Here is a 17,946-nt window from a genome sequence, read left to right on the forward strand (position 1 = left end):
GTCACAGTTTCTCGGAAAGACGCGAAGCTGCGAGTGTCGCGCTTAACCAAAATATATATATTATCGGTGTTTTCAATTTCAAACATTACAAAATTAAATAAACAAATCGAAAAAATAACAAACGAAACTCTTATTACCCATACGCGAATGCCAAGGACAGTTCTATATTGATTGGATACTTGTTTGCACCGCCCCTGAAAGTAGGTCAATTTTATTTGTTTGAAGTTTGTTTAGATCCGGGATTTGTATTGATCCAATGCCTTGACCCCTAATCGCGATAACAAAAAATACAATGAAAAAGGAGCAAAAAATAAATCTTCATCTCCCATAAGCCACTTCCATTAATAACTACAAAAATCACACACGCAAATCAGCAAAGTTGGCAAAACCAGAGCCAGTTGGCGAATATTAGTTACAAAACCATCGTTGGTCCAAAACTGGGCGATCGGGATCCGATTCACTGGCAAAGTTAAGGTGAAGGTTCATTTGCATAGCCAAATACAACAAAAAATAGATGCGAAACCAAGCGCAGATTTACGATTTACCCTTGAAACGGTTTCATAGAAAAGCCATTAGCTGCCATAAAATGCAAACTCACTATTGGGGTCTTACAACTGCGAGTCTTCGGCGACGTCTTCGAGAGCAAAGAAAACATTGGAAATGGGACTTATTTTCTTATTTATTATTATTAGTTTTTGGCCCACGCCTGCGCCAAATTGGCAAAACGCCCGGAGGATTTATTCTCGAATTTCTACCTCAATCAGCCTAAACAAACATTATTAAAGATGAGTATTTTGGGCAAACAAACAATAATTTTCGGGCTTTCATGTGGTCAATTTAATTTATGCATGTAAGTTCTGAAGCACGTGTCTTTATCCCCTGTCAAAAGAGTAAAAAATATTTACCAGACACACGCACTCTACTCGTGGACCTCTGGAATTTTTGCAAAAATAGGTGCAAACAATAAAGTTAATGACACTGAACTTGGGGTATCAATAGTTGGTACTTGAAATCTGATGAATCAACGCGAGTGACAAGTTCAACTGATTTGGCAGCCCATAAACCTTCAGGTGACTGTTCATTATAGATACTGTTTTCTCGTGAATCAAACTAATCCGATACATTGGAGCTGACATTGAGACGCACTTACTGTTCGGATGCGGCTAATTGATGTTTGAATTGAACTCCACCTTCCACTTGGATTACCATTACTTCCTCCATGTTCTGTGAGCAGTTGACTGGCAGGCGTACTTCCCCTCCTTGAAGCTCATGTCCCTTAACCTTTTTTTGTCTTTCCCGGCTTAGGTTTAATTAATAGCACATTAAGTACTCCGATCAACGCCACCTCCATAATCATCTGTCAAAGAAAAAATATTAACCATCCATCCACACCCAACTTAACCACGAAAATTTATGGTTTTGGGATTTAACTGAGCGAATTCTTTAGACACCTATTGTGATAAGATAAATGTGATGTCGTCTGTTTGATTAATATTAATCAATAGTGAAATTCGAGTCGGTATCTTAGAAAGTTGGTTCCAGTAAAAAGGTCGCTTTTTCGAAACAGATTAGTAATCAACGAAACTAAAAGTTGGGTAAGATCTAAAAGGGTTAAATGATTGCTGGGCAATCATGCCCATACCTAAGTTACGGCTCTGTAAGGTCGTAAATGTTTTCCGGGAGGAAGTCGACGCAACCTTGTTTGTTTTTCCCTCCTTGAGGGCGGCTGCCTCTGTTTTTCGTAACATGGGAGTGGAGTGCTCATATTGATGGGTAAACAATTAAACACCTCTTACTTTTTCCAGCTGCTGCTTCGTTAGCGGTCCATTGGCATGGAAAGGCACTGGAAATGGGTCTTAATCATCGGCATCTTAGCTCTAGTGGCTGATGCTGCCGTGAATGATACTGCCACCTTGCGACAGTATCGCTACGATTACGGACTTTTCAATGGCAGCTTGGAATTGGCCACGGAAGTTATCAGAACAGATATACAGGGAAAAGAAGGATCTGTTTTCCAGCCGCAGCATGAACCCCATCTCATCCGGAGCTCTGTCATCTTTGGGTTAACCAAAGTGGCCAACGAGAGCAATGTGAATCCCAGCTGCCACAACCACCTGAAGCAAGTGCAGCGGGGAATTCTTAGCAAGCAACCTTGGGCCATAAAGGGTGAGTAACCGGAAAATAAATATAATGAGATGTGACGCACGTTAGGGTCCTATAAACGCAAGCGTTGATTTAATTATCTTATAACTATAAGAAAAGTTGTCACAACTAAGCATCAGTTCGTTCCATGAAATTTATAAGTACACAGAAAAACAAAATTTCTGGATTAATTTGTTGTTCACTTGTCGCATTATTACTTATATTGACAAACAAATAATCAAGACTTTGAATTTGTTTTCTTTTTTATTTATTTTGTTTTTAAAATAGTATTTTAAAATAAAAAATTTAAGAAATAGCGAGCATGATACTTTTAAAAATACAGTGTTTAATTTAGTAGTGCCATTATTAGTATTATCATAGTTAATTATTATTATTTTACATTTTGAAACAGTAAAGATTGGAATAATCAAGTCATATAGACATTAACCTTAGATCTTACAAAACAACAGTGGTTAAGTTTTAATTTTTTAAGGGGTGATTGAACTTAAAACTTTTTAATATTCGTGGTTACAAGCAAACATTTTCCGTAAATTCCAGTTCTTGATGCGTCGGGAACCAAACCATCTGGATTCGTCTTCGGGCAGAACTATTGGCTGGGAAGTCGTGAGGCGTGCCATGGTGTCCAGAGGCCCGTGGGCATCACCTTGTCTCGAAACTACGAACGCGTGATGCACTACAGCATCCTGACGCAGAGTGCTCCCTTTAGGATGGACTACCGTGTGATATACCTTCGCCACCGTTCGCCGTGGCAGGTGGAGATCAAGGTGATGTCCGAGCAAGTGCTCCACATCGGCCTGTGCCTGCCCAGCTCCTGTGGCTCCGAGGAGGTGAAGCAACTGGCCAGGGATTATGTGGCAGGCGGTTCGTTTGCCGAGGACGACATCTTCGACATGAAGCCGGAGGTGCTCTACATGAAGGACCTCCAGTTGAGCGAGAGGTTCTACCAGCGGCTCACTTTCCGGCTGGTGGTGGCCGCGATCCTGGTGACCGGAGCCCTGATGCTCTGTGCCCAGCAAGTGCGAGTGGCCAAGAGGGGCGATGATCCGGATCCAGGTCTGGCTCCCGTGGAATCGGAGCTCTGGCAGGCATTGGATTTCCTCTTGAAAAAGGAGCCCCTTCAGAACTTTGTTTCCTGTTTCGATGTGGCGAACAACTGGAAGAAGATTTCCGCCATGAGACCCAATCAGCCTGGGGAGATTCCCATCATGAATGGTCTGCGTTCCGTGTGTGCCATCTGGATACTTATCTTCCACGTGGTGTGGTACATGTACTTCACGGTGCACAACAAAACGATGCTGATTTCCTACGCGGAGAAGGTTTTCTTCCAGTACGTCTCTACGGCCCCGCTTCTTGTGGATGTCTTCTTTACCATCAGGTACATTATACTATTCAAAAATCTAAACAATACCTAAAAATTAATACCTTAATTAATTTTTAGTGGCTTCTTGCAAACTTACAACTTCCTGAGGAACGCCAAACAACTGGAGGCAGTGCGTCTCAACGGTCTGTGGGGCAATGTGAAGCTCTTTGGAAAACTGCTGTTCCATCGCTACCTGAGATTGGGACCACTCTACCTGGTGGTGATGGGCAGCGTGGACTTGGCCTTCGCCTACATCGGCGACGTTTCGGTGTTCCACATCAACGAGAGATTCGACGAACTGTGTCCCCAGTATTGGTGGAGGAACCTTCTCTTCATCCAGAACCTCTTCGACCACCGGGAGATGTGTGCCAACTGGAGTTGGAGTCTCGCCTGCGACATGCAGTTCTTCCTGCTGGCAAACATAGTGCTCTTTATTTACGCCAAGTGAGTCTCGATTTAATATATATCTATAGGTGATAAATCACCGAGGAATTCTTTATAAAGAAATTTTATAAAAGTCCATCTATAACTAAACAATGGTTATCAGTTTGATATTAATTTAATATTACTATTACTATATTAATATTTCTACCATTGAACTAGTTGTTATAAATTCTGATTTTCGTTTTCTTCGAATATACCGGGAGAAAAAGCGATAAATATAGTTTAAGGATACGACTATCATTTTTTTTAAACTTTTTTATCTGAGTAGTAATTAAAGAAGAATGGATACATACATAATTTTCACCATTTCTTTGTCTAGGTATCCAAAATTGGCCAAAGGAGTGACGCTCTCTGGACTTGTGGCCACAATAACCTGGTCCTATGGCATTGGTATCACCAACAATTTCGAGTTCTCCTTCGACTCCACCTACGCGACGGGCACCCAGATCTACACGAGTCCCTTTGTGAGGGTGCTGCCCTATATTGTGGGAGCAATAGCCGCCTGGTTTTACCAGGAGCAGAGACTACAGTTCGAGATGAGCGAACGGCGAACCCGTCGGTATTGGCACTTAAGTCTCAAGGTGTTCGTAGGTTGTATTTACTCCACGGTGAAGCGGGATCTGGGTACCCTGATCACCATTTCGCTGTTTGTTCTGGGACGGGGTCTCTTTTCCCTCACCGTTTGCTGGATGATCGTGGGCAGTGCGTCCGGAACTGGGGTATGGTGGTCACGACTGTTGGAGGCCAAGTGCTTTCAGCATTTGAATCGCCTGTCCTACGCCATATATCTATTGAATCCCCTAGTGATTGCCCTTGTCTACAGTTTGACCAGTACGAGTTCTGCAGCCGATCCCTTCCTGCTGGTAAGTAATAACCTTTTTCGATACTCTTTTTCTCAATTAATGTTTTATTATTTTTTTATTTTAGAGCGTCGTCTGCTGCGGCTTTACGATAATCGTCTATCTTGCCTCCATCGCCTTTTCGCTGGCTTTTGAGCTGCCCTACAGCAATCTGTCCAGTTTGCTGCTTAAGGGAAAACCAAAAACCTCATAAACTGTGATTACCTCTCATCGTTAGCATTGCATCTAAGTCACTTATTAATAAGAAAGTATGGTTTAAAAAAAGATTTCGTTAATAATAACATTTTCGCGTCAATATTTTTACTTTCTGCTTTCATCGGATGCATTTGGTTCGTGTCTCCGCTAGATGATTATTAAAAACGATATTGAGTTTTACAAGGCAGTTACCTTGTTTTTAGCGAAAAACTCAAATTTTTAATAGCTGCTAGGAGTCGACCACCAATTTGCACACATTTCGTACTTGAAAAATTTTAAAAACGAAGAAAAATCGGGAAAACTAACTTCCCGCCAAAGACTAAAAGTGTGACCAGCAAAAAACATTAAAAAAAAGGCTAAGTTCAAAACTGCGGTCACACTGACCGCGTCTTAAAAAAAAATAAAAAAAGTATTGACCAAAAAATATTGATTATCGCCCACTGCCAATCGCGTCCTGCCGAAAGAAGCAGTCAACTACTTAGCCCAGACCCAGATCCAGATCGTAATGCCCAAGGAAGACGCGGAGCCATCGGTCGGTGGCGTTCCAGTGGTCGCCAAGGAAAGCGATGTGCCTCCCGCGGAAAATGCGACACACAAGGAAAGCGATGCCTCTGCCCCAGCCTCTGCCAGCGCCAGCAGCGCCTCGACCACGCCCCCGCCCGCCCAGGACGACGCCGAGGAGGCGGAACTGCTGGAAAGGATGCGCGGCGATGCAGTGGGCAACACGATGTTCAGCAGTCGGTTCATCCTGCAAACGGTTTTGAAATTGGTGGAGCTGCAGCCGGAATCGCCACTGGAACAGCAGCTGGAGGACGATCTGTGCAAGGTGTGGGACATGTCGGTGTCCCCCGAGGTGGTCACCCTGCTGCTGGAAAACGAGGCCATCGATCCCATCATGTACTCCCTGATGGCCGGCTGTGAGGATGTGCGTCTCTACGAGATTCTCATCGGCCTGCTGGGCAACATGTGCGCCCAGGTGGAGTGCGCCGAGCTGCTCACCTGCAATCACAGCACAATGGAGACCCTGTTCAAGCTGACCAACTGCATGGACACCGCCATGCTGATCCAGCTGATGCGACTCTTCCAGTACATCATGGCCCACGTGCTCAGCGGCAAGGAGCAGTTCGCTGTGGACTGGTACGTCTGCTTTGCTGCCTTCGAAAACTCTGCCCAGAATCTGGGCAGGATTCTGCAGCAGTCCGTGAGCGATGAACTACTAATAGCGGCGCTGAAGGCCACCAATGCTGTGCTGGCCAGTTGTGCCCTGGTGGAGGAGGAGAACGCCAAGACAACACTGAATCTGAAGCCTTTCGCGCAGGTTTTTCTTGTTCCGGAGCTCTGCGATGGCGTCAATAGCGCCTTCCTGCGACTCATGCGCGATGATCAGGCCAAGCTGGCCGACGAGGAAGCTGGCGAGGAGAACGGAGAGGCCGAAGTGCCAGCCGCTGCCCAGGACAGTGATGAAGATGCCGACGTTGGCTACGACTCGTGCGGGCCGAAAATAACCTGTGATGTGGAGATCATTCAAACCTACCTCAACATTTGCACCATTCTGGTCCAGTTGCCCGAAGCGCAAGCCTCCATGGACGTGTATGCACCCAGCATAGTCAGCTGTCTGGCGCGGATACTGCAATTCCTGCAGCAGCCGCTGCAACTCATTCCATTGGGTGAACGGCAGGAGGAGTATCTGGAGGATCTGGCGCACATATGGAGTGTGAGTTTACGAACTTTCCAAACCATTCAAAGTGTATTTTAAATATTCCTATTACAGCGCCTCAAGTACTTCTATCACAAGGAAGCATTTTTAAATCTTCTGGAGTTGTGGTACAGACTCAAGCAGCATATTGATAATTACACCGGAAGCGATCCAGAGACCAACGACTTTGAAGAGGACGAAGAGGAGGAGGAGGACGCACCCAAGGAGCAGTATGTGGAGAATGCCTTCAAGCTGCTGCGCCTGTTAGCCTGCATGGTAATAAAAGCGGAGAACTCGGATCTCCAAGAGATTGGTGACGAAAAGGTGCAGCTCTTTGTGTCTGCGCTGAAAGCCGAAGAGAATGATGCAATCTTCTCAAAGGCCCTCGAATGCCTGAGCGGAAGTGTGGACAAGGAGACTGGCCAAGCCTAAAGAACAAACCTCCAAGAAAGGAAAGACAAAAAAAATGACTGAGACTGTAGCTTGCAGCACAATATATTCGTAACTTAGTAAGTGTCTATGTCTTTAATTATGGTACTTCCGGTCCAATGGGCTGAAGTTTTTGGCGCATCATATCGCTCCACGACTGTTTGCCCAGACGGACTCCCTTGCCGCCAGTGCTACTGACCTGCAGTCGATTTGTATTTGAATTGCTCAGCAGGAATTTGTTCTTGTCCTCGTTGAGAGCATGGGCTACATGCTCGAGCTCGGTATCCAATTTCACTTCCGGGGCTGTCACCTCGATGTGGAGATCCTGCTCGATGGCTTGGGATATGTGAATAATAGCCTCTTCTTCCAAGTTGTGGGCATCGATTTTGTTGTGGCCCACTAGCTCCGAGAGTTGGACATTTAGGCTGCCCCCTTTGCTCGTTACTTGGAGGTTGCCATGCACACCAGCTGGGAATTTGGATTTATTAATATATTATTTGGGATTACTTCACTTTACTTACTCATATTGAGCTCCGCGGACTGGTGGACATGAACCTGGCTGCTTTTGTGGACATTCTTGAGTTCCAGGCGTCCAGTTTGCGTCTGAAAGTTGGATTTCTCCACATAGCAGCAGTCGGTTACAATACTGCCAGCCTTGGTGGAGCAATTCAAGCTGTCTCCTTGCAACTTGTCCATGGAAATGTTCTGGGGAGAGGATATGTTACTTGGTATTCAGGTGTGGCTTATGTACAAACAGTTGCTTACCCCATTTTGCGTCTCTATTTCGGTGATCTTGCCCAGCAGCGTGCCCTGGCAGTTGATGTTGCCATTTTCGCTGTACAGGCTAATATTGGTGGCCTTAACATTCTTCGTGAGGATGCCTCCCTCTGCCTTGATCTGTAGCAACTCACTCTGGACTCCCTCCACCCGGACACTTCCCTTGGCCTGCACGGAGACATCGGAGCGCACGGGAATCTGCAGACTGCACTCGATCTGCGAGGGCTGCTCCGCCAGTTGCTTGACCACCACATTCACCACCTTATCCTCGTCGGTTATCTTCACATCCAGCGAGACATTGGAATTCTTGACTTGACCACCGAGCAGTTGGGCTATGAACACATCCCCACTTGTGTACAAATGCACATCCGCCGGTTGAATGCGAAGAAAAATGTCAGATTTCACGTTGATCCTGGCAAAGGGATTTACATAATGGAGGATCTCCTGGTGGACCATGCGCTTGTTCACGGCCATGATTGGTTTGAACTGCGCCCGAGACTTTTTCGCGTATTGCCGCAGGTGGTTGTTTAATTGTGGCAACCACACACGTTGCAGCAGCATTCTAAAAATGCAATCTAATCCTAAGAAAATATTATTTACTTTCAAATGCAAAATCAGCTGTGGGTGTGTGTATACCAACACTGCCTTTTTCGCACTTTCAAGCACTCTCTGTTATCGATTGCCCCATGGCCCTAACCAACACTGCCGTCCGTCATTTTCCAGTTGGAGATTTTCAGTGTTCTGCGACGGTTGCAATTTTCTCGATACGCAGTTGAAAATATCTTAATATCCAGCCAATAAACGCCCAAAAAGAGCAACAAAATGTCCGGAAAAGATAGGCTACCGATTTTCCCGTCCCGTGGTGCCCAGATGTTGATGAAGGCCCGTCTGGCTGGAGCCCAAAAGGGTCACGGCCTGCTGAAGAAGAAGGCGGATGCCCTGCAGATGCGATTCCGCATGATTCTGGGCAAGATCATCGAGACCAAGACCCTGATGGGCGATGTTATGAAAGAGGCGGCCTTCTCGCTGGCCGAGGCCAAGTTTACGTCGGGCGACATCAACCAGGTGGTGCTGCAGAACGTGACCAAGGCCCAGATCAAGATCCGCACCAAGAAGGACAACGTGGCTGGCGTGACCCTGCCCGTTTTCGAGTCCTACACGGACGGAGCCGATACCTACGAGCTGGCCGGTTTGGCCCGTGGTGGTCAGCAGCTGGCCAAGCTGAAGAAGAACTACCAGAGCGCCGTCAAGCTGCTCGTGGAGCTGGCCTCGCTGCAGACATCGTTCGTCACCCTGGACGAGGTGATCAAGATCACCAACCGTCGTGTGAACGCCATCGAGCACGTGATCATCCCTCGTATCGACAGGACTCTGGCCTACATCATCTCCGAACTGGATGAGCTGGAGCGCGAGGAGTTCTACCGACTGAAGAAGATCCAGGACAAGAAGCGCGAGGCTAGGATCAAGGCCGATGCCAAGAAGGCGGAGCTCCTGCAGCAGGGCATCGATGTGCGCCAGCAGGCCAACATCCTGGATGAGGGCGACGATGACGTGCTGTTCTAAGTAGTATTACCGCGGATGTGTAGATATTCCAGCAATATTATTGTTAAACTATTTTTCTGTTTCCGTTCTGTAACCGTTCCCAAATACTGTATGTAATTGTAATAATTCGCAGAGGGCAAGCCACAAAAATCTTAGCAAAAGTGTGTAGACTATTCCAATAAGCAGAAAAGTATGTATTCCATTTTTGTAGTGTAGTGTAAGCTGCGCCATCCATGCATTAAAGTCTTGTTGTTTCATACGAAATCTGTGTAATCCTGTGAGGAAAGCGAAAAGGGAGTTTTCATTGCAAAAAGGGTCATCTGACTTGTTTTATACAACAGCAAAAGCAACAAAAACAATGACGCGGTCACATGACAGCAAACATATGTCTGATTGAAAACAGTGTTGGATAATGCGCAAGAGGCCTCTTGCATTCCGATCAGCTGTTTGCGTGGCTTTTTTTGTATTTGCTCTGCACGCTTTTTAGCCGAACTTTATTAAGTTAAATCTCTTGAGAATGACGAATTCAGAGTTTCAGGCGGTGGTCTTTGCCGCGGGGCGTGGCACCCGCTTGCCCGAAGTCCTGGGCGATGCCCCCAAGTGCCTGCTGCCAGTCGGTCCATATCCCCTCATCTGGTATCCCCTGAATCTGCTGCAACAACACAACTTTTCAGGTAATTCCGATAATGAGAGTGAAATTATGGTTTTAAATGGTGGATCCTTTTCTCCCGCAGAGGTCATTGTGGTGGTCCTGGAGCAGGAGAGGCTGGAGATCCAGTCGGCTCTGGAGAACACTCCCCTAAAGCTGAAACTCGACTATGCCACGATTCCCAGCGACAGTGACTTCGGAACTGCTGACAGTCTGCGCTACATTTACGACAAGATCAAGTCGGACTTCCTGGTGCTGAGCTGCGACCTGGTCAGCAATGTCAACCTGTACCCGCTGATTAACAAGTTTCGGGAGCACGATGCCGCCCTGGCGCTACTCCTCTTCCCCAGCGGATTCGAGTCGGATGTGGTGATGCCGGGTCCCAAGAGCAAGCACAAGCCGGAACGGGATGTGATTGGAATCCATGCCGCCACCCAGAGGTTGGCCTTCCTGTCCGCCGCCAGTGATTGCGAGGAAACCCTCAATATCCAGCGGCATCTGCTCCAGAACCGGGGACGATTGGATGTCTACAGCCGTCTAGTGGATGCCCATGTCTACGTGCTGAAAAAGTGGGTCATCGATTACCTACGTAGGGTAAGTAAAGCTGTTACTTTCAGATAAATATCCCTCTAATATTGGTCCTTTGCAGAAGGAGAACATATCCACTTTTAAGGGCGAGTTCCTGCCGCACTTGATCAAGAAGCAGCACTCCAAGCGACCGCTCAAAGTAGTCCAAGATACCACCTCCGAAGTAGGCGTGATCACCAAGAATGAGGATAACGTTCTGCATGTAAGTATATCTTAACCTCTTTGTAGACAAAAATCAAGATATATTTTTTAACTTCCACACTTTCTCCCCATTTCAGTACGTGCCCCATTCTATCCTGGACCAAAAGATCACGCAAACCTCTCTGTTCAATCAATCTCTATCCCAAAATCCCTATCATGGCGACGTAGTGCGCTGTTATGGCATCCAGGCTCCCAAGGAAGCAATCGGAGTGCGGGTTAACAACACCCTGAGCTTCTTGGCCATCAATCGCAAGTTGGCCAGCATCTGGAACGAACTGTGCGGCGAAAAGCATCCACTTATCTCCCCAGGAGCCCTGGTGAAGTCCACCCAAACAAAGGAGATCATAGCGGCCGACAATGCCAAGTTGTCCGAGAAGACCTCACTGAACTTTAGCGTTTTCGGACCGAATTGCATTATCAATCCCAAGAACATTGTTGCCAACTCGCTCATCATGTCCAACGCCATTGTGGAGGAGGGCTGCAACATCGACAACTGCATCATCGGCCACCGGGCGCAGGTGAAGAGCGGATCTGTGCTGAAGAACTGCATCATTGGACCCAACTACGTGGTGGAGGAGGGCACCCACAGCCAGGCGGCGCATCTGTCCAACGCGGATCAGTTCATGGAGATAGACATACAATGAGCGGCTAACTTAATGTGGCTTCCTTTATTAACGAATTGAGTTAGAAGGCGGATTCTTCTAGCAGGACATTAAATATTACAAATAGGTACACAAAACTCGCGCAAGGATTTTCGGGCCTGACAGACAGCTGCGGGGGCGAGAGCTTAAAGCTACTTAGAGATGGGGAATGTACACGAGAGGTGGATATTGGATCCGAGGGAACGACAAGACTGTTTTCTGCTCACTCCTCCGCCATCCTCCTCACTTCCTCCGCTCGTAGAGGTACTCATCCTCATAATACCTCGGCGTTGTGGCAATGAACACCTGCGGCCGGCGCTGCTGCAGCGATATGTTGATCTCCTCGGGTGTGCGGAAGACCTGCTGCTGCTGCTGTTGCAAGTGCTGCAGCTGGGGGGCGGCGGTGTAGAAGCGGTACGGCGCCGGCGTCACGGTCGGCGCCAGCGTCTGTGGCCTTTGCTGGTGCAACTGCAATTGGGGCTGGTGCAGCTGATGCAACTGCAACTGGGGCTGGACTGTGGTCACGGGCAGTGGCTTCCGGTAGGCCAGGGTAGTCGGCTGAGGTTGCGGCTGGTGGCGGATCTGCTGCACCACTTGTGGTTGCGGCTGAGCCTGTTGGTGGTGCTGCTGCGGCTGCTGCTGGTACTGTACCCTCACTTGGGGCTGCTGCTGCGGCTGCTGGTAGGCCACTACCTGGCGATGCTGCTGCTGGGGCTGCTGCTGCTGTTGCTGCTGGTGATGTTGTTGCTGCTGGTGGTGTTGCTGCTGCTGCTGCTGCGGCTGATGCTGGATGCGTGGCCTTGGAGCGGCGGGCAGCTCCTCCTCCTCGTCATCGTAACGCTCATGCTCGTAGTAGTTTTCCGGGAAGTAACGCTCCGAGTAGCGCAGTGTGACGTTGGGCTTGCTCTGGTGCTCCTGGAGGTTGATCGGCTTGTACAGGTAGTCGTTCACTATGTGGTACTTGGAGGACTGCTTGCAGATGTTGTCGTGCGAGGGCGGCATGCAGATCAGATGGATCTGGTGGAAGGTGAAACCCTCGGGGCAGATCCATGAGTGCTTCTGGCTCTCCTGGCAGTAGTGGAACACCTCGCAGCTCAGCGATTCGTCGGCATAGTATCTGAATTTGAATTTAATATTAAGAAATTGCAACTCATTACTTTCAGAAGTGTACCCACCCGGAGTTCCTGTCCGTGCAGCTGAAGGAGGACTTGCTCAGCAGGGTGGACAGACGATCGGGCTCCTCCACTTCTTCCTCCTCCTCCTCGCTCTCCTCGCTGAGGGGCTTCTTCAGCTGTCCCTGGATCTTGAGGTAGTTGCTCTGCTGCTTGGCATTTCGGTTGGCGTACACCTGGCGCGGAGGCTCCTCTTGATCCTCCTCGCTGTACTCATACAGCTGGCGCTGCTGCTGTGGCTGTTGGCGATAGGCCAGATGTGTCTGGGCCTGGGTCTCAAAGTCGTCCAGCTCCTCCTCGCCTCCGCTGGAGCTGACGTCCAGGGACCGTGCCTCGAATCCCTTTGGCTTGGCAGTGGTGGCCGTGGCCGAGGGTGCTCCGGTGGCTGCTCCCTCCGCGCAGTTGGCCCACAGGCCGGTGGCCACAGCCAGGACTAGAAGAACGGCTGACGGGATGCTGCAATGGAAGCAATGGCCATCAATTGATGAGTCAGCCTGCTTTATGATATGGGAAACTCTGTGGCAACAAGACAATCAACCAAAAAAACGCGGGAAAATATTTCTGCGAACCTTTTCGCGAAGATGCCGCCAAATTGCAGCCAAAGAAGGCAGCATCATCGGATCGTCATTGGCATCGGCAGCCCAGCGACCAGTTATGCAAGAGACCAGACCAGACCAGCCAGGCCAGAAAACTTGTTATAAGGCAACACGGCAAGCCAAGTCCCCCAAGATCGAAACGGGCCACGGAGTTCGCTGCATGGAGATGCAACTGCGGCTGGGAAGGCAAGGAAAGCTGGGCTCTGGGAATCACTGATCATGGCATACGCTTGTTACCCTAAGTAACCACTAGCCAATATCAACAGATTTAAACGTTTTGGGGAAGCCATGTCCAGGTCAAACACTTGATCACAGTGTGGTATCACAAAACTTGGCCTTAATGGCGAATATTAAGTATGATTTTCCAAAGATTATATTCATTTCCTTTGTAGATCTTAAGTGACATCAAGTCTTGAATTTTTTAAAGCCTTTTGAAACATTCTATAGAAACTAGGCTATCTTTCTAAAATCAATGGTTAAGTGATTCAAAATTTGTTTAGTATATAAGGCATACCAACAAGTGGCAAGTAATCCACTAAACTATGTATACCAGACAAATATTCAAATGGTAAACGTAATTTCTAAAGGTTTACTACATTAGAATAGTGTATATGTATGTTATTTTATTAGGCACCTTTACTATAGCCATAAAGGTTCCTTGTCCCAGTTTCTACCCCCTGCTTCGGGACCCTGATCCCATAGCTCATATACCCCACCAGCAGTCGGCATGATGAAGATGCTCAGCCTGCGGCGGGTTCAATTTGAACGCCATTTACCCGAGACCCGATCGCTGACTCGACTTGGCTGAATGTCAACTGCTGTTCATACGCATAATACATTGCTACCCCCGTCGAGGGGGGAGGGGGCATTCCTGGCCCGGAATCGCTGGCCAGTCCAATTAACCAATGTTACGTGCCTGCATCTAATTGGGGCCATAACGTCAAAGCCCGAGTAAGAGTGAGTCGCAAATAGTTGGGCAAGGTGAAATATGCTTGGAACGGTGGTAATAAAAGCAAAAGTCGGACCACTGGACTTTTACTTTTCACGCCAATCCGAGTGTCCGGCTGGGAGTGACTTTGAACCCGGCTAAATACCCAGCGGATTGGATGCCATTCCGTTGATTTGGCCCAGGCCAATAAATCTGGAGAGCGTCTTATGCAAGTATCGAATTTTCCAGCGGCAATTTGTCAGCCTGTCGCTTGGCAGCTGCAAGTTGCAAGTTGCAAGTTGCAAGTTGCTAGTTGCACCTTTGAACTTTAAGAGCTGGCTAAAAGAGTGCCACTGTTGCCTGTTGCATTGTCACTGTCAGCGAACCTTTTGCGCAACCTGCATGGGAATCCGGGGGAATCTGCCCCCAGGAATCCCACTTCATCTCCATCATCATCTTCATCCCCCATGCCCGTTCCCATTCCCATTTACATCCCACCTGCGAGTCATGCAAATAGCTAGGCACATTCCTGGTCTGGAGTGCTCCACTTGCGCACCACTTTCGCAGTCGCAATAGCCAGTCTGTCTGCCATAAATGGGGAATTGGTTGCATGTCTCGGGATCTGTCTCTGCTTTTGGTCCAGATGCAGACGTTATCGCACTGCGGTTACATCATGCATATAGCATAGAGCATATACCATAGAGCATATAGCACATAGCAGTGGAGGCGATGCGTTGATGTTGATGCTTTTCGTCGGCCCGATCCCCAATCCCCAATCCCCTAGACCCGTGCCCCTGTGCTCAGCCACTTCTGGAAACCACAAGACAGGCGAAGCCGTCGGTTTCGTTATACATTCGAGTCAGTTGAAGTTAGTTGGTTTTTTGCCGTGTGTGTGTGTTGGCCACCGGGTTTTTCTTGCGTATGGAACTCGGACTATATTTGCTTTTGATTTCCTTAAATGTTGGGTGTGCGTCATGTTAGGCGGGCATTTTTGGGGTGACATAAGCGCCGGTCTAGGATTACGACATTTGGCAACCATGGTTGCACCTGCATTTTGATAAGTGTCTGCTGTTATACAAGAAGTATAACTCGCTGGGCATTTTCCTTGGGGAGTAGGCAGAGAATTAAGAGCTTGGCCCGGTCCACTTAGCGCCACAATCGCTTCGGCTGCCCGCTGTTTTCCATCCATTTCAATTTCCATTCGCATTTCCATTTCGCGGCTCCTTAGCATGTAATCGGTTCGAGTTCGTTGCCTAAGTCTTTTGTTTTCACTTGCTGTACTTTATTCGAGTGCCTAATTAAACACTGGCTCGTTAACACAACTCCCGATGCCATTAAACTGTGTGAAACATGAAAGCCCAAAAAATAAACCACATTGCATGGCATTAAATTCGTTTTTTTTCACTTTTTGCCACATTTATTTTATACTTTGTGTAACAAATTAAGCACTGTTAATGTGCGTGCAGTTGGGGCGGTTTTTTAATGTGCTGGAATTTAACGTTTGCCTGATTTCGGGCATCTGGGATAATGTGCCACCATAATTGCTTGGCAATGGGTTTTATGTTCCACCGTTTTTCTCTTTTTAGGTTTTTTTATGCAGTGGTAATTTTCACAAATCACAAATCGGTGACCTTCACTCGGGGCTGTCTTAAGTGGGTGTGTTTTTCTGTTTGCCCGCTTCGATGACGGGCCAAATCCAAATCGAGCCGAGGCAAAAAAAAAAAAGTGAAAGAAATCAATTCGATGGCAATTTATTAATTGCGCCCCAAAACACACCCCATCAAAGGTGGCCAAAAATCGAAAGCCACTAAGTACACCCGGGGGCGGAGGTGGGCGTGGCCGGCAGCACGCTTGGGCAATTGCGCATTTCTGAGCGTCGCTGTAATTCCAAACGTTGAAATATTGCGTATACGCCACATGCGTCGCAGTGCGTGCATTTGATACAATTGCCGCTCATATTCGCAGTCACTTATATAATGGCCCAGGGCATGAGTAATCCACACGACCTGGCTTTTAGAAAGGACCAGCTTTGTGATGCAATCTGTCACGGAGATTGGATCTCCCCCTGTCCAGCAGGCGTGACCGTTCCGAGTCCTAATCGATTGATCTAGTCTCGGACATTCGATTGCCACAAAGCAAACATAAATTAAAGCCATAAGATCAAGAGATTGGCTAATCTACACAGGAACCAAAGATGATTGATGTTTCTATTTAATAATATCAAATGGCTGTGCTCATAACCGAAAATCCAATAGTGTTGCCGCAGAATATTCTTGAACTTTGTGAATTGGTTTAAGACAAGCAAAACGAATACAAAAAAAAAGGTTAAAATTCTAGATATGGTATTGTTAAAAAAGAAGAATGTTCTTGAACTTTAAGTTCTAGGTATTTTGTTGCTCACAAGGATTATTCCATTGGTTATTATGATCACAAAAGATGATATAAGTATGTTTATGGGATCCCAATAAATCCCTAATATTTTTCAAGTGGTAGTATCAACCCCTTACAAAAGAGATCCTTACTTTTTTCTGTGTAACAACTCATATAAATATAAATATTTTGTACCTCATAAGAATTATTCCATTGGTTATTACGACCCCAAAAGGTGATATAAGTATGTTTATAGGATTCCAAAAAATTCCTTATATTTTTCAAATGGTAATATCAAGCCCTTACAAAAGAGATCCCAACTTTTTTCTGTGTGTAACAACTCATATAAATAAGTACAAGTATCCCCCTGGGTTTAAGGCAGCTGCCTCAATGAACTGGCGGCAAACAAAAGCGAAAACTCCCACGCCAAAAACACACACCGACAGAAAACGAACAGAAAAGATATAGAAGGAAAAGTCAGAGCAACAACTTGGCTTGGGTTGGGGTTTCTGTCTCTGTTACGTATGTCGCTGCTGGGTTTTGAAATCGCCCAAAAGAATATTTCGTGGTTGCCAAGTGGCCCAGAAAATTGGGCCGAGAGAACCCCGGAGACCGAGACAATACCGAAAATGTTAATTATCGGTTGCAGCGACTGCAGCACGAATTTGTGGCCGCGAGGCGGGCCAAGTCCAGGTTCAGATTCCGATTCGGATTCGTATTCAGATCCAGGTTCGGACTATGATTCATGGTATCCAGTGGGTGTAGAACTTACTGCATTCTGGGGCGATCGCTTCGTATCGGTATCCAAATAATCCAAATAGTTTTGGCTCCGGATCACACACTGCACTCACTGGGGGATCGAATGGGTTCACTTTATGAGTCGAGTGTTTGTCTCTGGCTTTTCTATTTATCACTAGGTTGCACTGGGCAGCTCGGCTCTTCTTCTAGCTGCTGCTGCTGCTAACGGTTCACTCGTCTGGCTCGAACAACTAAATGAATGACTTTCTTTGGCTTGTTTATGTTTTATACCAAAAAGTACCCTCGCAGCCGAAGCCGCCCATTGAGAGGCTAGTTTTGGCCGAGAGAACAGCCGCTTCTCAATGTCTCGGGTCTTCTCTCTCAGCCGTGGCTCTCATGTTCTCCGTTTCTCTTTCTCAGCCCAGCTCAGGTCTCAAAACTCGGCTCAAAAGACTCGGCTAGTTGAGTGGAGTTTTCCTCATTGCCTTCAAGTTCGTTCCTCAAGTCTTTTGATTTGCACCACAAGAAAATCATTTTCAAACAGATAAAAGATTATGGTAATGGTTAGAAAAAATTGATGTGTATGAGAAATAAAGA

The 17,946-nt window shown here is 47.2% G+C and overlaps 6 protein-coding genes across 6 annotated transcripts; 4 read left to right on the forward strand and 2 right to left on the reverse strand.

Moving 5' to 3' along the window:
* Positions 1 to 5,268, forward strand: LOC108017916 (nose resistant to fluoxetine protein 6). Its single transcript, XM_065863449.2, has 6 exons — positions 1 to 200; positions 1,806 to 2,166; positions 2,701 to 3,538; positions 3,602 to 3,967; positions 4,287 to 4,830; positions 4,895 to 5,268. The coding sequence occupies exons 2-6, from the start codon at positions 1,833 to 1,835 to the stop codon at positions 5,018 to 5,020; spliced, it is 2,208 nt and encodes a 735-aa protein (XP_065719521.2). The 5' UTR covers positions 1 to 200; positions 1,806 to 1,832; the 3' UTR covers positions 5,021 to 5,268.
* Positions 5,269 to 5,387: 119 nt separating this feature from the next.
* On the forward strand, positions 5,388 to 7,231 carry LOC108018227 (uncharacterized). The gene is made up of 2 exons (XM_017085746.4): positions 5,388 to 6,736; positions 6,794 to 7,231. The coding sequence occupies exons 1-2, from the start codon at positions 5,528 to 5,530 to the stop codon at positions 7,148 to 7,150; spliced, it is 1,566 nt and encodes a 521-aa protein (XP_016941235.3). The 5' UTR covers positions 5,388 to 5,527; the 3' UTR covers positions 7,151 to 7,231.
* Positions 7,186 to 8,558, reverse strand: LOC108018228 (protein FAM185A). Its single transcript, XM_017085747.4, has 3 exons — positions 7,913 to 8,558; positions 7,669 to 7,852; positions 7,186 to 7,615 (listed from the first exon to the last, which is right to left on the reverse strand). Exons 1-3 carry the CDS (start codon positions 8,483 to 8,485, stop codon positions 7,248 to 7,250), a joined length of 1,125 nt encoding a protein of 374 aa, XP_016941236.2. The 5' UTR covers positions 8,486 to 8,558; the 3' UTR covers positions 7,186 to 7,247.
* A 78-nt stretch (positions 8,559 to 8,636) lies between these two features.
* Positions 8,637 to 9,730, forward strand: Vha36-1 (V-type proton ATPase subunit Vha36-1). The gene has a single exon (XM_017084957.4). It carries the CDS (start codon positions 8,747 to 8,749, stop codon positions 9,485 to 9,487), a length of 741 nt encoding a protein of 246 aa, XP_016940446.1. The 5' UTR covers positions 8,637 to 8,746; the 3' UTR covers positions 9,488 to 9,730.
* Positions 9,731 to 9,895: 165 nt separating this feature from the next.
* eIF2Bgamma (eukaryotic translation initiation factor 2B subunit gamma) lies at positions 9,896 to 11,643 on the forward strand. The gene is made up of 4 exons (XM_017085752.4): positions 9,896 to 10,140; positions 10,201 to 10,709; positions 10,765 to 10,905; positions 10,982 to 11,643. The coding sequence occupies exons 1-4, from the start codon at positions 9,984 to 9,986 to the stop codon at positions 11,546 to 11,548; spliced, it is 1,374 nt and encodes a 457-aa protein (XP_016941241.3). The 5' UTR covers positions 9,896 to 9,983; the 3' UTR covers positions 11,549 to 11,643.
* Positions 11,554 to 17,610, reverse strand: LOC108018231 (putative uncharacterized protein DDB_G0271606). The gene is made up of 3 exons (XM_017085753.4): positions 17,384 to 17,610; positions 12,721 to 13,173; positions 11,554 to 12,662 (listed from the first exon to the last, which is right to left on the reverse strand). The coding sequence occupies exons 1-3, from the start codon at positions 17,386 to 17,388 to the stop codon at positions 11,789 to 11,791; spliced, it is 1,332 nt and encodes a 443-aa protein (XP_016941242.3). The 5' UTR covers positions 17,389 to 17,610; the 3' UTR covers positions 11,554 to 11,788.
* Positions 17,611 to 17,946: the final 336 nt, after the last annotated feature.

This window comes from Drosophila suzukii, chromosome 2R, assembly GCF_043229965.1.
Source record: "Drosophila suzukii chromosome 2R, CBGP_Dsuzu_IsoJpt1.0, whole genome shotgun sequence".
NCBI lineage: Eukaryota > Metazoa > Arthropoda > Insecta > Diptera > Drosophilidae > Drosophila > Drosophila suzukii.

Coding starts and splice junctions, on each gene's coding strand:
- LOC108017916 (XM_065863449.2), top strand. CDS start 1,833: ATGGAAAGGCACTGGAAATGGGTCTTAATCATCGGCATCTTAGCTCTA. Junction 2,167..2,700: donor GCAACCTTGGGCCATAAAGG/GTGAGTAACCGG, acceptor CGTAAATTCCAG/TTCTTGATGCGTCGGGAACC. Junction 3,968..4,286: donor GTGCTCTTTATTTACGCCAA/GTGAGTCTCGAT, acceptor TTCTTTGTCTAG/GTATCCAAAATTGGCCAAAG.
- LOC108018227 (XM_017085746.4), top strand. CDS start 5,528: ATGCCCAAGGAAGACGCGGAGCCATCGGTCGGTGGCGTTCCAGTGGTC. Junction 6,737..6,793: donor ATCTGGCGCACATATGGAGT/GTGAGTTTACGA, acceptor TTCCTATTACAG/CGCCTCAAGTACTTCTATCA.
- LOC108018228 (XM_017085747.4), bottom strand. CDS start 8,485: ATGCTGCTGCAACGTGTGTGGTTGCCACAATTAAACAACCACCTGCGG. Junction 7,853..7,912: donor AAATAGAGACGCAAAATGGG/GTAAGCAACTGT, acceptor TCCTCTCCCCAG/AACATTTCCATGGACAAGTT. Junction 7,616..7,668: donor GTCCGCGGAGCTCAATATGA/GTAAGTAAAGTG, acceptor CCAAATTCCCAG/CTGGTGTGCATGGCAACCTC.
- Vha36-1 (XM_017084957.4), top strand. CDS start 8,747: ATGTCCGGAAAAGATAGGCTACCGATTTTCCCGTCCCGTGGTGCCCAG.
- eIF2Bgamma (XM_017085752.4), top strand. CDS start 9,984: ATGACGAATTCAGAGTTTCAGGCGGTGGTCTTTGCCGCGGGGCGTGGC. Junction 10,141..10,200: donor GCAACAACACAACTTTTCAG/GTAATTCCGATA, acceptor TTTCTCCCGCAG/AGGTCATTGTGGTGGTCCTG. Junction 10,906..10,981: donor ATGAGGATAACGTTCTGCAT/GTAAGTATATCT, acceptor TCCCCATTTCAG/TACGTGCCCCATTCTATCCT.
- LOC108018231 (XM_017085753.4), bottom strand. Junction 12,663..12,720: donor TGCACGGACAGGAACTCCGG/GTGGGTACACTT, acceptor ATTCAAATTCAG/ATACTATGCCGACGAATCGC.